The 17,955-nt window shown below is 44.5% G+C and overlaps 1 protein-coding gene across 1 annotated transcript in view; it reads right to left on the reverse strand.

Moving 5' to 3' along the window:
• The window catches only part of ATP6V1A (ATPase H+ transporting V1 subunit A), a 41,256-nt gene that overhangs the window by 18,818 nt on the left and 4,483 nt on the right, over nucleotides 1–17,955 (reverse strand). Inside the window, exons 2-5 of the mRNA XM_045001013.1 lie at nucleotides 5,103–5,197; nucleotides 3,471–3,599; nucleotides 1,213–1,427; nucleotides 260–397 (exon numbers count right to left, since the gene is read on the reverse strand). Of these exons, the coding sequence (XP_044856948.1) occupies nucleotides 260–397; nucleotides 1,213–1,427; nucleotides 3,471–3,599; nucleotides 5,103–5,184 (564 nt within the window). The 5' untranslated portion in view covers nucleotides 5,185–5,197. The remainder of the gene's footprint in view (nucleotides 1–259; nucleotides 398–1,212; nucleotides 1,428–3,470; nucleotides 3,600–5,102; nucleotides 5,198–17,955) is intronic.

Here is a 17,955-nt window from a genome sequence, read left to right on the forward strand (position 1 = left end):
CAGTAGAGTGGCAAACATGGTGTATTTAAATGGCATCCGCTTACACACATGAGCAAAGCTGAATTTCCACCATATGGAGCAGTTTGATTTCACAAGGTATTAGGGTGATCACTGTTGGCCAGCTGGCAGCAGGGGACCTGCATCTCCAAAACCCAGCTGCATAAAATGCCCTTTGGCTGGTGCTGCAGGACACAGAAGGGATGCACACACCTTCTGGCAAGAGTGGAATGCACTAGCCAGCACCATCTGGAAAACTTACTGATGTGTCGTAGTTCCCTGGTGGAGCAATATATGTTACCGTACCCCGGTTCCGTGGGGGCAACATGATTTTGTGTTTGATAAGGGAGTTTTCATTCACCAGTCCATAAATATCTCCCCCAGTGATGTGACTGCCAACCTAGGAACAGCAGAAGAAAGTATTCCTTTAGTCATACAAATGAAAGCTTCAGGTTTAGAGAGAGAAGCACAAGGCTTTATAAAGCAGTCCTTAAATCTAGCACCCTGACTGTCTTCTGTGTAAGGCACTGTAACAGCACAATACCCTTTTTGCATCTTTTACTAGCACTGTGACAGCCCTGCTACACAAGAACAGCAACCATTATATGCAATGAGGCTTGCAAGGCTCAGGCAGCTGTGTGATTATGGATGAATACTAGAGATTCCCTGGCCTCCTTTCTACCCATCAGCCAGACTAACTTGTTGAGTAGAGCAGAGATGGAATGTGCCAATTTGTAGGCAATGGAAAGTGAGATATTAGAAGACGGCAATCAGATCAAAGGTATCATGTTTCAGCAACGAGGCTGTCTTCAGGGTTGACAAAATAACTTGGCTAGAAGTATTCCATTTGCAGAGGTATTCCACCCTCTCCCAGAAAGCGGATGCATTAGAGAGCTATAGCCATCTTATTTGCTATGCCCAGCGTGTTCCCATTAACTCTCTTTATTGTACTGTAAAGATATCCAGTCTAATAGGTACCACTGTATTTACCAACAGTGCCACCTAGCATCACATCAGTGGTACAGACATTCACTGCCTGCTCTTTCATAGCCACTTTGCCTTAATCCACCAGTATGCCCACCCTCAAGCTCACTGGACTTCTGTTTCACAGACACAATGTATCTGAAAATGTGACTCACAATTCATCACTCTGCACATTCTTTCCCCACACTGCAATGTGCCTGGGGGATTTTTGGCAGCTTTGTCATAGCCTACCCGCAGGTTTTTGGAAGGTGAAAAGTCCCATTTGAGGTCTTTGCTCAGAGCCGACACGTTGACACCTCTGGGGATGTAGATACTTTGGGTCTGAGTGCTGATGTCTGTCAGAGGCCTCTGGATACCATCAAAAATGGCCCCCATAATGCCAGGGCCAAGTTCCACTGAGAGGGGTTTGCCAGTACGGAGTACAGGATCTCCTACAGAGACACCAGCTAAAGAGGTCGGTTCAGGAAAAGCTCATCCACGCATTTACCAAAAGACATTTTATCTCACCAATTCAATTGCTCAGATTGCATTGCACAATCTATCGCAAAGGAGATAAGCATACAGCCTCTATTCTCATACCTCAGGCTGGAATAATTAAGATTGATATTTTCACTCTCCAGAGAGGAGACACTAAATATTTTCCCTTATGATAACTAGTCCCGAGCCACAAAATGGAAAAGTTTACTGGAAACCCACAACCATATTTAGAGATCCAAAGAGGACAGATAAAAGCTAGCTCATCTCTAAAGAGCCTCATGTGACTTACGCCTCCTGGGGGGTGTGTGTTAGAGAATGAGTCACAAGTGACAGTTGCCATTTAATGTGCTATAGGAAGGTGTTCACATACCGTGGTGATGAGGGCTGTATAAGAGCTCTTCCCGTGTGAAATTAACCTGTGGAGTCAGTAGGCAAGAAGTCTATTCTCCATTTAAGCCCTCAAAATAGAACTGCAGCGAGACTTCATGGCCCACATAATACTTTTGCACAGAGATGGAGACGTTGTGGCCGACTCCAAGTTTAATGGCTCCCTCCCGGATATTCTCTCTCCTTCTTCAACGTCATTATCTATTACCAATACTAGATGGTACATTTTTGTAGCAAGCAAGTTTGGATCAACAGTATGGATTTCCCAAGGATACATGTGTAATATGCTTATGTTTAGCAGAGAAATCTGAATCCACCCAAAGGGTGAATCCTTCCCAATTTTAAAGCTGTATTAGGATATTTTAATAGTACACACTTTTTTAAACCAAAGCAAAAACAATCACCAAAACTGAATTTGCTTGGTAGCTCTGGTGTTTGTCATTTGTTTTTGTCAATGAACAAATACAGCCCAGTTACCCAGTTCAAGTGTAACTGAAGTTAAACCTCAATCCTGATTTAATGTCTAAGGAGATGTGAGAATGATGGAAATTTCCTTCAAATATCCTCGAAAAACCTTATTGGGCTTGTACATAACCTCTCTAGGGGGAGATGTGATGTGAGGTGTGGGAGTTCAAAGGACTATACTGAGAAAGGCAGGAATGAACGTGGGACCCCAAATAGATTTCTGGGGAAATATCTAGAGAGGTTTATGCAAATTCCCCACCTCCAGTCATGCAAAATCCCAGCCTTTTGACAGTACATCTGAGGAGAGGATGACATTCTGCTGATTATCTGTTCCGGGAGTTGGCGATCAAAGGCCTGAGCTGTAAAAGAAACAGACTCATCTGTCCAGTCTGTGTTCTGGTTCTGTCTGAGATAGTTATGAACTTGTAATGATGGGGAAAGTCCAGTTGTGGGGTTTGAAAGACTGACTCCTACTAAAGCCCGAGACTGGAGTTCGGGTGACCCTGATGAGCTTTTTAGCATGCGGGTAGATTCTTTTATTGTTTTTAATATGTTTTCTCTGGTATTGCTTTCACTTTTAGAATAAAGGTTCTGGTTTATATATAGAGCTGTGTGGTAACTTGTAACTGCTGGCCATTTCTCTGTTCATGGCCTCTGGATAGGAAGCAAAGGCCAGACACTGGCCTGTATAGGCAGCTTGGCTTGCTGGGAATATCACAGTGTAGGCAGGGAACTGTGCAGCCTGGACATACTCTGGTCAGGAGGGAGTGAAACACAGGTCTCTGTCCAAGAGAAACGATGGCTGAGGAACCAGGAGCCTAGAGTGGGTGCCCTTCATGGACCAGAGGGTAAATACAGGTGCAGTTGCCTTGAACTGTAACAAGTACAGGATATATTATGCAAGTCTTATAGAAGCAGATGTGTACTTTGAAGACTCTCTCATTACCAGGGTTGTGCAATTATAACAATGTAATCATGCACTTTTTACACACACTCCATCAAAACCTGTGTAAGGGATAAGGAACAGAGATGGCTTCTGCCTATGACCATTGCGATCTGGTTCCACTGAGGTTTGTTTATTTGCTCTGCTGTACTCCTCATCCTACCTGTTAGGATTACTTAGTTTGACAGGCCTCAAAAGACACCAATGAGAAGGATACAGGTTTCTTCATACACCTGGATAGTAGCCATATCACCCTCCAGCCGGATAATTTCTCCCACCAGCTCACAGTGGCCAACTCGTACCAACTCGTACATAGCTGCCCCAGCCATGTTGCAGGCAGTGACCACTGAAAAAGAAAAACGCCTAGGTGAAACTATTTCACATCTTGTCTGAAGAAGTCTGCTAACCCAGCAGAGAATGTAGAGCGCTGGAAAGCAGAGGTCTGGTACCCAGCCAGTCCATGTAAGTAATATGCAGGTCCTGGAGGGACAGCTGCAGAACTTATGACCCAAAACAAAAATGTCTTGTGCTTATTACCTCCACTCTCTGGGGCCTATGGCCAGCCGCCATCATACCTTAGTAATCTACAGACAGCTGTAATTCATATCCAGGATATGCCCTGCACTCAGCATGAGACTAAGATGGTTTAAGGTTCTAAATGACTATCCTCCCAAATCCCTGCTAAAAAGACACTCCTTCCCCAAAGCCCACCATGAGCACATTCACCTCTGGGAAAAGTAAAAGACATGACACCCCAACTATTCTGACGTCAGACCATCTGGCGTATTGTCTATTTAACTTATGGAGTGTGCTGGGGCAGGGACTGTGCCATTAGATTGTTACTATTTGTATTTGATAGGCTTGATTTTGCAGGAAAGTGACAGATGATTTTTAAACAGATCTTTAAAGTTGATAGGGCCTTTGCCACCTGATTAGAACTATTTTAAAGCAGATTATATTTTGGCCCTAAACTACCTCTCTCCTCATTTAGGACAGTAACTAATTACAATAGTTTATACACTGGCTTATGAAAGAAATGTGACTTATGTTCAAGAAATGCCTAAAGTTGTCTTGCTTTCTTCAATACAATGCCCTCTAATACACAGGGTTGGACATGCATTCACAGTGGCTGATTTATAATAAATAATTTATAATTTTAACTGATCTTTGATTATTAGCAGGTAAATATGCCCAATGATCTGTGATGGGATGTTAGATGGGGTGGGATCTGAGTTACTACAGAGAATTCTTTCTTGGGTGCTGGCTGGTGAGTCTTGCCCACATGCTCAGGGTTTAGCTGATCGCCATATTTGGGATCAGGAAGGAATTTTCCTCTAGGGCAGATTGGCAGAGGCCCTGGAGGTTTTTTGCTTTCCTCTGCAGCATGGGTCACGGGTCACTTGCTGGAGGATTCTCTGCACCTTGAGGTCTTTAAACCACAATTTGAGGACTTCTATAGCTCAGACATAGGTTAGGGGTTTGTTACAGGAGTGGGTGAGTGAGATTCTGTGGCCTGCATTGTGCAGGAGGTCAGACTAGATGAACATAATGGTCCCTTCTGACCTTAAGTCTATGAATGCTATGAATAATAAATAAAACTAATTCATAGTAACTCCTTACTGACATTTCCCATGCTGGTGGCTCTCAATTTAGTACATGCATGTAAAGCAGCAGACAGCTCTTTGAGGGCTTTGTGCTAGGTAGAGTATGTGTGCGCGCGTGAGGGGAAAAACAATTAACCACTTGGAAAAGCTTCACTGTGCTTCCTCCAAGAGGACATAAAGATCCATGAAACAGCTTTCATAATACAATGTTGAACCCACGCCTTCCCCAACCAAACAGCACCTACCCGGTCCTGAGACTCCATGGACGTAGCCAAACACGCTCTCCCTATCTTCATCTCGGATTTTGGGTAGCTTGGAAAAGTTCATCTTGCCCGTTTACCTGCCCAGTAAGAAGACAATCAACAGTTCGTTCTATACAGATCAGGAAGAGACCTAACCCAGTGAGTAGTGGACTCCCCTTTTCAGCTCCCCTCTCCCATTGCTTCCAATTAACAGAAAGCCCAGTGCAGGAGCCTCAAAATTCATGTGGTCCGAGACACCTTAGTTCCCCCCGTCTCCACCACTATGAATTCATGGCCAGCTATAGTCAATAGCTGTTTGCTTGTTTTTTTTTAGTTCAGCAAGACATACCAGTATGAACAAGCCTTATTACTAACAACATTGTGACACTGGCAATACAGAGCCCCAGGAGCTTATTGTGGAACTATTTCCACCCTGATTTTAACAGCAGTTACCACCACTAAGTACAGCAAACTATGCTTTGAATGTATTATTTTAAGCCCAAAAGTTCATCTCCCAGTCCCCTCCCCCTTGCTGTAAGCCTCACTTCAATCTGCAACATTTACCAGAATGATAAGTGATTTCACAACTTTCAAACCAGCATTTCTGGGCGGCATAAGTACTGTATGCAGCCTAAAGTACCACTATGCCTGGAATCCCCCCAGTGCATTTTTACAGCGTCACTGTTTAGTGTTTGTTATCTCTCTGGGACTGCTACATCAAATGTACGCCTTCTACAAGTCAAGTGATGCCAACTCCACAGCATCCAGCTGCTATACGCTCCATTCTTAGACAGCTGGATAGATTCTGCAGGGCTAACAGGAGGCCTTACACTTACTGATTGGGAAAGACTTAAAATAGATTTAGAGCTTAAAACACAAGGATTTGCAAAACAACTCCTCATTGACTGGCCACGAACAGACTGCAGATCCATGTTCTTCCTGTAGTAACTGGCAGTTGGGCTGCACTGTGCTTTAGATGCTGATAACAGCCTTTAACAGCTCTTTGCTTTGCCACCCATCATCCTGCTTGTTGTGTGTTACCTTGGAAACTCACCACAATGTTACTGATCTAAGTGGGCATCACTTGCTACCCGTATGTTAATTCATTCCTAGAACAAATCCAAATAAAGTGTTGGGAAAAGCCCTGGAGACTGACTGCTCTGTGTACCCGGACTGCAGATCAGATACAGCCAAGAGCAGTTCATCCCCACCATCAAACCAACCCTAGAGAGCTGAGTTCAGGCTCATAGCGCACCCTATGCCCAAGTGTCTCTGCGGAGACAGGTAACAAGGGGGTTCATCAGGGCTTGAAAAACTTGCCCCAAAACCTACTAGCCCTGGTGAAAGATGCATGTGCTGCTACTCCATCTGCACATACACATCACCTATATCACACCCTCCTTGCAGGGCTCCTCTTCCCAGCCTGCTCTCTAGGGATAGTAGGGAAAAGGCTGCTGCTCTCCAGGCACATAGGGCTCGGTCTCCCTGTTCTTCCATTGCACATGGGCCCTCTGCTCCTCCCTAGCCCCACTCAGCTAGAATTCCTACTCACCCTGAACAAGCAGATTTTTCCAAGCCCAAGTGCTCACTCACAGAAGTGGTTTGTGTGATGTGGATACCCATTTATTCATTTCCCAGGCCACCAAAGAGATGAGCATGACTCAGTCCCTACCAACTTGAATGGGAACTGGGAACCTAGAGATGAAAGGCTGGGTGTTCCATTTCTAATTCCTAGCGCCAGCTAGTCCTTCTGGGCACCAAGTGTCCTGTGACTGTGCAGTAGCTCAGGAACAGAGTGGAGTCCTCAGCACTGTGAAGCTATACTGTGTAGCTTAGCATTTGAAGCCAATTTTAAACAGTTTGTTGAGAATTCCATTAGCTATTTGACAACTTCAAGAGGGTGTCCTCACCAAAAGGCCCCCTGAAGCTCAGGAGTCCCAGGCAAGGGAATTGGTGCAGCAGTGGCTCCAGCTGTGTTATTCCACATGCCCCACTGAAAAAGCAGCAGGACTTAGAATTCCATCCAGAACATTCTCTCCAAGAGATCATTCACCGATGGAAACTCCAGAGCCATTGACACTACTGCAGGGTTAGTTCCTACCAACACAATCCTTAAAACGGTGTGCTGAGGAAAAAACAAACCATCTACAGTCTGATGTGACTGAACCGTGAGAGGTAAAAAGTTGCTGCTCCTCATCCATACTCCTCACCTAGGTTAACAGAGGCTTAAAGGGACTTGGATCAGGTCACACCGTTCTACATCAGCTCCTTCTGGAGCTCAAACAAAAACCGTTCAGATCAGGAAGGTCAGGTGTGAGCCACTGCCAGTGATGTTATTTGAAAGGGTTTAACTCATCTTCAGTCAGAGCTTTTGAAGAGCCCACAGCACGAGGCAAAAGCAATCATTCCAAGGACAGACAAGCACACGCATTTAGACCTGCAGCAAACACACCCTACCTAGATCTTGTCCATCTTTCACAGACAGACAGACAGGACAATCTCCTCCCCTTCTCTAGCATCTCCACTCCCCACTTGCTTCCCTGTACTTTGTCCAGAAGGCTACCAAAGTCATCTTCCTCACCCACCACTCTCTCCATGTCAAATATTACCTGATTCGGATCCTTCTCCCACGTGGTCAGAACCGCCTCCACATCCTGGTGCGCCAAGCCACAAGGCCCAGAAGCACAGACACCCTCCTCAAGGGGCTACAATCCTTGAAATACTGAACACTATTCAGAAACCATTGCTCTGCATCCCTGCCACTGAGCTGCCTGGTAGCTGGTGCTCAGGTTGGTTCTGTAGGTTTTCATCTTGGACCGTACGGTCATCTCCTTAGAGGGCAAGGACTGTGTCACTATAATCTGTATTGTGCCCCCCACACGGGTGGAACTCGTTCAGTGTGCTATGGGAGGCTGCTCTCTGCCAGCCAGCATTGCACTCCGAGCGCAGATACTGATTGTGTTTAGCATTTAACCACCACCACACTACCGACCTTCATCGGCCAAGACCACCGTACTATGTTAACAGAGCTGGACACGCAAGGATTTTACTAAATTCTTTTAGTCCCTTAAGAGGACTCCCCCAGCCCCTGGGGTTAAACACTACACACAAAATTCACTCTTCCTTGGTTACCCAAAGTGTGAGCAGAGCAGTTACACAGAATGTAACAGACTAAAAAGTAACAGATCCATAAACGACAGAAAAGCCACAAATCCAATAATTTTCAACCTAGTCACTTGGCTGCAGAGCTGTCCCCCAAGAAGTGAAAGGTTTTCTGCTGCCAGTGTTAGAAAGCACCCAATATTCTCTGTCATGATGACTATCTTTTGCCTTTTAAATTTGACATGTAATCACTGATGGAGAGACATTCAATGCCGTTCAAAATTTGAGCTCCATATTCTGGGACAAAAATCTGTTTTAGAAATTAAGACCCTAGTGAGATGATCATAAAGTGCCTTTTTGTAGCAGGAAACAAATTACTCTAGATTTATCATACCATAAATATCAAAGGATTTCTTACCTTGCTTTGTAAGGGAAAAGGATAGGCAAAAAATCCACAGGCCAGATGAAGCAACCCCAGATTTCAGCACTAAAGTAGCAGCATTTAGTAGCAAATGAATGTCCTCCCCAAAAGCCCCCCCAAACCTCCTGCACAGAGGGATACAAAAAGCCTGCTGCAGAGGGGGAAGAAATTCCAGACACACAGCAAAGACACAGTCACCTGACTTGATGACTCATCAGTCTCTCCCTAACAGCACTGAGAATGCTGCAATAGCAAATCAAGCTGCCCGAGGCCCATCTGAGCTCTTGTTCCTAAATACAGCTTTACTGTATTAACTGTCAGGAGGTAAAAGGAACATCACCATTCGTAGCAAGTTCCTCCTGCAATGATCTCTAGGGGAAAAGCCGGTAAATTCAGCTTTGGAAATTAACATCCTTAAACAAAATCCTTAAAGGATGCAGCATTTTACAACACTTTCTACTATCTGTTTAAGTCAGTCTATACAATCAGTGAATTCACTTTCAGATTTCATACACCAGTTTCAGTGCAAAGTTCTATCTAGCTATTTCTTGGTGGTTTTACATAGCTATGCTTGCACGTCAAGCAGCACAATAGTAATTAGCTGAACATGAGACACTAATTCTAACACAGTTTTAAAGAATGATTGTTTCTTAATGCTCAACAATCAGTAGCCTGTGAATGGAACACAGCTGATACAGTGAAGAAACGGGAGAGAAACTGCAATACTACTTATTGCTTAAGTGCTTAAAATAGGGAATGAACTCATGGTAAGATAAGGAATAAGTCCATATGGTGATTTAGTGCTGTTAAAACTAAAAGCCTTCTCTTGCTTAGCGAGCAGAAGAAGGGTATTAACTATGGAGACCAATGTTCTTCTTGGAGTAAGAACTACTAGAATTTGCTGTGGAAAATAGTTACATGACAACAGCATGCTCTGCACTGCACAAGAAATGGGAGGACGTGAGCCCTGTCCCAAGGAGCCAGCAGGTCTTTGAAGAAGTGTCCTCCATCTTAAAATAGTTGCCTCAAAAACAACAAAATAAGCATACAGTTCCTAACCCTTCTCATTAGGACAACAGCACAGATGCTGCCACTCCACCATGCACATAGCATGGGACTGACATGAAGAATCCTGCTGGCCCAGTGGTTTTGCCTCAGTAAGTTACATGCTGGGATTCAACCTACCATGGTCGTTTCACCAAACTGAGAAGGCAGAGGTTTGTTTCAAATGCAGTGACACTGTCTGATCAGTTTTGATTCCCACCAGGAGACAAGCTTACAGGATCACTATCCAGGAACCCTTACTGAATTGGCACCACAGCACACATTTGCTGAACTAAGAACAAAAAAGTTTTCCAGAGAAGTTTCTTCAGGCTGAAGAGGTTCTCACCTCGTACTGAGTTACTGTAGCTCCCAACCCATCAGCCAGACTCAGCTGAGAGTGTTTTGTTCACACAGGCCTATGGATCCTGTTGTAAACAGAGCGCCCCTATAAAATGTGTCTCCTGCTCATTTAGCCCATCAGGAGAGTGGAGCGTAGCATACTGTGCAAATCCAGCTGTTCGGCAACCTCAGGGTGTGTGGTCAGGGCCCTGTAATTAGTAACACACACTATATAGCCATCACTGCAATTAGTTTCCCGTCACTTGGCCAGTTAATACTTCCCTTTCCAATAGAGAAAAACTTTAAAGGAGGGTGGAATGGGGGGGAAGGGAGAGGAAAATAACAGCTGAATCACTGTAAGCAAATACACAAGTTAAACCGACAACACTTCTGCTTCCTAGCTAGAATAAAGGGTCATTCTCCTTGGGGAATGGAAGCAGAGCCCCCACAACTCTGTACAAACCATTTGAGATGTGAGCTAATGAAGGCTGACAGTAACCCCACCTGCATACTGCATGGGATTGACATGTTCTAGAATTACGGGCACCAAGGGGGATTAATGCTGATTTTGCACGTCTCTAAGGAAGTTTACTAGCCCAGAGATATAATTATCTTCATAAGAATGATATTGGAAGATAGAAAGTCACTGTTGTAGACACTATGCCTTAGCTTTCCCATGGAGGCACACCACACAATAACTGCCCCAGCCGTCTTGCCATCTAAACTCTGACTAGAGATTTTTCTAGCTCTATCAGTTGGCTGTTGTTTTGAAAGCTACCAACAGAAAAAACAGACACCTTGGTCCTATTTAGGTGTTTATATGGCCCATTTCCACAGTAACAGAGATCCTGAAACTTTGCTTCAAAGTGGCTCCTAGTTCTTCACTGGCTTAGAGCCTACATCTATGTTCAAAGACTCAGATTCCTATTCAAAGTTGGTAGATTTCAGCAGTAACCCAAGAGCTTGACTTCAGTAGAAAACTGTACTGAGTTTGACCATGACTGAAAAAACTGACCAATCTCCAGTATCATACCAGCTAACCTCAGGGTTTAGTCACAATTTAGCTAACTTGACACAGAAGACAGTCTGTCCTCATCTACACTAACCAGGGTCAGACATAATCAGCATTATGTAGGATAACTTAAATCTTGACAGTCATGTTCAGACATGCTGAAGTTTTCTTGTGAAGACAAACCCTAAGTGCTTTAGTACCAAATAACTGTGGAGTGGCCAGTGTGGCAACGAACCAAACCGCTAAAATGGCTAGAAATTCTGGAGGCTTTACAAAGGCTTACCAACACGGATCTAAGTTAAAACAATAGGGAGCTAAATCTGTATTCAAGTCATGTTTTCTTTGTTCTAGAGAATCAGAAAATTTGACATTTCAGTGAAATACTGAAATGAGAATGAACATTCAAAAAATTAAATGCAACAATTTTAAATATAAAACATTTGGGATCCAAAAATAATTAGCAAATTACTGGTAGTTATGGAGAATTAAGTTGCAAGAAAAACTTCTAAGAGAGGAAGGATGAGGGTTTTTTAGCTACCAAAACCTAAGTTTGGGCTTGTGTCTTCTAACAACTGAAGACAGCCTCTTCTCAGAGGGAGGGCAGCTGTTGCAAAAGATAGAAAAGACCGAGTTCAGGGTTCTGTATCACATGTGGGGGATGAATAGCTTTACAATCATATGCCTTGCGCAACCAGCCAGTCTCTGTTCCTCCAAAAGAGAAAGGTTTTCATCAACCTTACTCATTAACATTTCAGGCTAAACTCTGCCCTTCCTTACAATCCAGTTAAAGTTAATTGGGTGCAAAGTTATGTTAAATTTTAACATATCTTGTTGCTGAGATACCATATTCTACTTGCCAACCCATAAAAAATTAGAATAAACCATAGTCTTATGCTAGAAGCACACAATTCTGGCCTACATTACTATTTTGTAAGAGATAAAGGTTGTACAAGACCGTTGGAAAGAGCTTTTGCCGTTAGCACTTTAGCAAGGACCAAGATTTCACATACATTAATTCATTAAATATACCTGCACCTGGCACAAGCCTCTCCACTGGAAAATATATTTCCTGGACTAATAGATGCAGCAATGAAAGGACAAACTAAACTTGCTAATGACATTTGTGCTCAAGTTCTTATACAATTTAGTGTGCGGTGATTAGATCTCTTCTAAAGGAAAGAATTCCCTGTTCATTCAACATTACATGCAAGAATGTTTAAGATACTGTGATGCTAAAGATTCCTTTGTAAGGGATACTTGCCTTTAAAGAAAGATAAATGTTACCAAATCTTCAGTTTAAGAAAAGGGAGGTTTGAAAGTGGTATCTGAATTAATTTCGTATAAAGAGCAGGGGCGGCTCTACAAATTTGGCCGCCCCAAGCAGTCATGCCCGGGAGGCGCCCCCGAGCCGCGGGAGCAGCGGACCTCCCGCGGGCATGACTGCGGAGGGTCCGCTGGTCGCGTGGCTCGGCTGGACCTCCCGCAGCTGCGGGCGGTTCGCTGGTCCGGCGGCTCTGGTTGAGCTGCCGCAGGCATGCCTGCGGGAGGTCCAGCCGAGCCGCGGGACCGGCGAACCGTCCGCAGTCATGCCTGCGGGAGGTCCACTGGAGCCGCCGGCCGAGCGTCCCCTCCGCAGTCATGCCTGCGGCAGGTCCGCTGCTCCTGGGGCTCCGGTGGACCTCCTGCAGGCATGACTGCGGCAGGTCCGCCGGCCCAGCCTGCTGCCCCCCCGGGAAAGGGCCGCCCCAGGCGGGTGCTTGCCCCGCTGGGCTCTGGAGCCGGCCCTGATAAAGAGGTCTTTATGAGAAACTGGTCTAATACTATAAGTAAGTACAATAGGACAATTCATGAGTTCCTCTAGGAGAGGTTACAATGAATTTTGAATTTGGTTGAATTTGTGAGGTAATGTTGGAGGAGGAGAATGGGGATATTAAGTTATGGATGAATTTTCAAGGTGGAGGGAGAAAGGGGGAGGAAAACTAGCTAACTTAACTGAGTTGTAGAAATAAACTCAGTCAGATTACAGTGCCTTTAAAAAAAAATGATACCAGCCAGCAGCACTTGGAGAATTCCTAAAATGGTGTTAATAATTTTGTGTGCTGCCAAAGTGGTGGTGTATTTTAAAAAATGACATCTTAATTGTGATGTAGTGTAACTAAGTGTTAAGGATCTAGAAGACAGACACTTTTAGGTCCCGCGACTGACAATACAAGAAGTGAGCCCCTTCTCCCAAGTCATTTGCTGCTGGCTACTTTTTGCATTTCAACAGAGAAGTGTTTTACTTTCCTTCTCATTCATGGACAGTTGGGGTTCCCAACCCTCCAGGACTGTCCTGGAGATCAATCTTGAATTAAAGATGTCATGTGATCAAACCTCCAAGAACACACCCAACCAAAATGGCAACCCTACTGACACTGTATCGTGTTTGACTCTCAACACTGGAGGGAGAGGGAATGTTTTTAAATTTCACAGAAACTTGCTTTCATAAGTACTATTCCTATTTAGGGCACAGAAATGTTGACAAGCCCCGTATTTAAGGCCTTTCAGTAGACGATATGGCTTTAAGGGAAGCTGTCACATGAGCATGGTTTATGGTAGTGTAATGTTTGAAAGCAGAAGCCCAGTCTCAATGCAACACCCCCTGCCCCAAATATGCAGAATTTTGCATTGAAAGACAGACCGTGAGCAAGTTTCAGCTCAGCTGCCCAGTGCATTGTGAGTTTTTCACACACACAATGAGACTTTGGAAGTCTCTCTCAGTTGCCAATTACTTCATTTCAAAACCAGACAGATTTCATGTTGCACAGGCTCTGAGAACCAATCACTGGAACAGGGGCGGGCAAACTTTTTGGCCTGAGGGCCACATTGTGTTTTGGAAATTGTATGAAGGGCCGGTTAGGGGAGGGGGTCGTGGCCCGATGCCCACACCCTATCCGCCTCCCCGCTCCGGACTCCTGCCCAATCCAACCCCCATGTTCCCTGATGGCCCCCCCAGAGCCCCTGCCTCATCCACTCCCCACCCCCAGCTCCCTGTCCCTTGACTGCCCTGGGGAACACCTACCCCTGACTTCTCCCCCACCAGCCCATCCAATCCCCCCCTTTCATTCCTGACTGCCCCACCCGCTAGGATACCTGCCCCACCCAGCCACCCCTTCTCCCTGTCCCCTGACTGCCCCAGGGAACCCCTGCCCCTGACTACTCTCCGTTGCCCCATCCAACCCCTCCTCTCATTCCTGACTGCCCTCCCCCCACGACCCCTGCCCCCATTCAAACCCCCTGTTCCCTGCCCTCTGACCGCCCTGACCCCCCATCCACTCCCCCAACCACCACCCTGAACTTCTCTGCCCTCTATCCAACCCCCCTGCTCCCTGCCCCCTTACCGCGCCACCTGGAGCACCAGTGGCTGGCGGTGCTATAGCCGCACCACCCGGCTGGAGCCAGCCACGCCATTGCCACCGAGTAGAACAGAGCATCGGGTCAGGCCGGGCTCTGCAGCTGCTCTGCCCCAGAAGCTTGCAGCCCCATCGCCCAGAGCATTACGCTGGCGGCAGCGCAAGCTGAGGCTGCGGGGAAGGGGGAACAGCAGGGGAGGGGCTGGGGCTAGCCTTGCGGGCCAGAAGCATGTGGCCCGCGGGCCGTAGTTTGTCCACCTCTGCACTAGAAGCAGCACTGGAGGGTAAAAATAGAATTATTTTTTAATCTGAAGGAGGCAAAGATTTTTCCCCTTCCTGCTTGTTTTTTCTTCAAAAATATCAAGAATGTGTAGTCTTGTTATCCTTTTGTCTGAGAACTTGGCTGACTCAGAAAAGTTGCCTGGGAGCAGTCTCAGCCCTAATTAAAAGGTGCAATTGCGTTGAATCATAGAGATCATGCCTCTCAACTGTTTGTCAGTAATTTGCATTTAATAATTGTATAAAACTGTTTTTAAAAATAGCTTCCTCTGTTAAATTTCACTTCCTTACAACTTGAGATTTCATAACTCTAAGAGGTCTGCAGACATCCATAGAGTTTCAAGGTGGTGAAGACAATGCAAAGTATAAATGGTCAGGGGAAAAAAATAATTCTGCACTAGGACCACTGTTACAGATATTAATTATCTCGAAAAGGGGCAAACAGTGACGCTAAACATGACAAAACTATTTCAATTAATCAAAACCAGAGAAAAATTAGCAATTTGAGAGACTTAAACAGGTAGGTCAATAGGCAACATGATAGCAGATGAAATTAAATCTTTACAAATGCAAAGTAGTTCCCTCCAATGTGAACGATCTGAACTACTCAGACGTCTTACGGGGTTTTTAATTAACTGTATTAACTCAGGGAAAAGACCAGGGCATTACTGTACACAGCTCAGTGTGCAGCAGCAGTCAAAAGAACAAATATACTGGGTTTCATCACAGACAGGGTAGAGACTACAGAAATTATAATGCCACTATATAACCAATAGAATACCCTCACCTGGAATACTGTACCAGTTCCCGTCACCATAGCTCAAAGGGCACAACAAAATTACAGGGGTTTCAGAAACGGGCTTAGAGTAATTACAAGAGTTAATTACAAGAGTAATTAACAACCTGCAAATATTTTCATGAAAAGAGATTTAAAAGATTGGGACTACATATCTTAAAGAGAAGGTATAAGAAAGGATGTGATACAATAAATGGTATAGGTAAAGTAAATTGGGAACTTCTACTAACTATGTCTCATAATACAAGAGTAAAGGGACATTCAAAGAGATTGAAAGTGGCAAATTCAAATTGTGGAACTCATTGCCAAAAGATATTACTAGGCTGAGAGTTTAGAACTCAGGCAAGAGTTAGACATTTAAACATACAGCTTTTTTAAAAAAAAATAAAGGGTTTTTGGAAGGCCATTGTGAGAGAAGACAACAATATCCTAGACAAACCTTACTAAGTTTCATACTGTTGGGGTTTATTGAACGTAAGAACAGTCGTACTGGGTCAGACCAAAGGTCCATCTAGCCCAGTACCCTGTCTTCTGACAGTGGCCAGTGCCAGGTACTTCAGAGGGAATGAACAGAACAGGCAATCATCAAGTGATCATCCCATTGCCCATTCCCACCTTCTGGCAAACAGAGGCTTGGGCCTCTATATTTTGTATTTGCATTCAAAATACAAATGTTTGAGTACTATTGTGGGATTGTATAGAACTTCCTTAGGAGGAAGGCGGGATTAATGCATCCTCTGGGAGATATTAGGAACTTCAAAGGCCCTTTGGGGGATAATACATGTAAAGTGGATTTCCTAGGAAATACTAAGGGGGAGGAGAATGCAAATGACCCACCTAGAATCCATCTTTTTGAAGCTGCACTTTGAGCAGACACCCATTGTCTGGCTGATTACCTATTCAGGTCTCTTCAAAGAGCCAAACTGGATAAATGAGTGACACAAAGGATAAACATGAGTGGGGGCCTAAAGACTATTCCTGCCAGAGTCCACATTGCAGGTGGGGTGATCACTGCTAAGCTTTTTGGCATGTGTGAGGGTTCTTTGTTTTAAAATGTTTTCTTTGTATTCCTTTTAACTTAAGAATAAAATAGGCTTGCTTAGAAAGAACTGCATGGCAACTTTGTGGCAATTACACTGTGTACGGTCTCTGAAGAGAAGGCAAAAGAAGCCTGCTTAGGTAGCCTGTCTTTTGCTGGGGATTTCACAATATCCTCAAGGGACCATGCAACCTGGAAATATCTCAGGCAGAAGAAAGAGAGAAATGCTTAACTCCACCCAAGAGAGGCAACAGCTAGGGACCCAGAAACCTAGAGTGGGTGCCCTTGCTGGACCACCGAGGGGGCACCTAGGTGCAGTTGCCCTGAAGAAATCAAAGAAGTACACCACTACCTTAATATAACACCACCCGATATAACACGAATTTGAATATAACATGGTAAAGCAGCGCTCCGGGGGTGGGCAGGGCTGCGCACTCCGGTGGATCAAAGCAAGTTCAATATAACACGGTTTCACCTATAACACAGTAAGATTTTTTGTCTCCCAAGGACAGCGTTATATTGAAGTAGAGGTGTATTAGACATTTAAACAAATAATACGAAGTTACAATAAAAAAAGTTTTAGGAAAGATATCAACCCTTAAACCTCAGGACATTTTTAACAACCGGAGGTTAGGACCCCTAAGGGCAGGATATACCCTTTTTGCCTCTATTACAGGGTGACTCTTCTGAAGCAGTTGGTATGAGCCACTGACAGACATGATATTGGACTAAAAGACCGCTGCTCTGATTCAGCATGTCAGTTCCTTTTTTTTCCTTTCTGCTTTCCAAAATGAAAAAAAGCAGAAAAAAATTTCAGGACTTGTGTTTTCACTATGAAGAAACAAAAATAATGCCGATAAGGCCAATTTTTTTTCCTTGGTAGGTCACCTTTAAGTCCAATGCACACATAGTGACTGATCACCCCTAGGAAAAGAGGATTAAGTAGTTCTGGATCCACTGTTTCCCTGGAATACAACATTAGGAGTTGATGGCTGTACCACAAAGGAAGAGAACTGTTCTGTTTTCCCCTGTCTACTCTACCCCTCTGAAGTAGTCACACTTATCAGACTACATAGTGAGTAAGGGTGAAACACACAGGCATGATATTCCAGCTCAGTCCATTGTCTGGTTTTCTTGATGCTGTTCCCCTCCAATGGGTCATGTGGACTTGACTGCTCAGGAAAAAAAGAGTCAGCAACATTTTCAAGTCAAAAGAAAATTTTGGAGTCATGTTGAAGGAAAAAAATGTATACATTTTTGTTCTTCCCCTCCAACAGGAGTTCACACCTAACATGGTCAAACCTGTTTTAACAGAGGCAAAACAGTAGGTAGGATATTGTGTAATCCCTCTGCTACTTTAAAGATGGGATCTTTACCTTCCACCCAAAGAGACAGACTTTCTTCAGAGAGACTTCTGGCCTTAGTCTGATTT

This window comes from Mauremys mutica, chromosome 1 (assembly GCF_020497125.1).
Source record: "Mauremys mutica isolate MM-2020 ecotype Southern chromosome 1, ASM2049712v1, whole genome shotgun sequence".
NCBI lineage: Eukaryota > Metazoa > Chordata > Testudines > Geoemydidae > Mauremys > Mauremys mutica.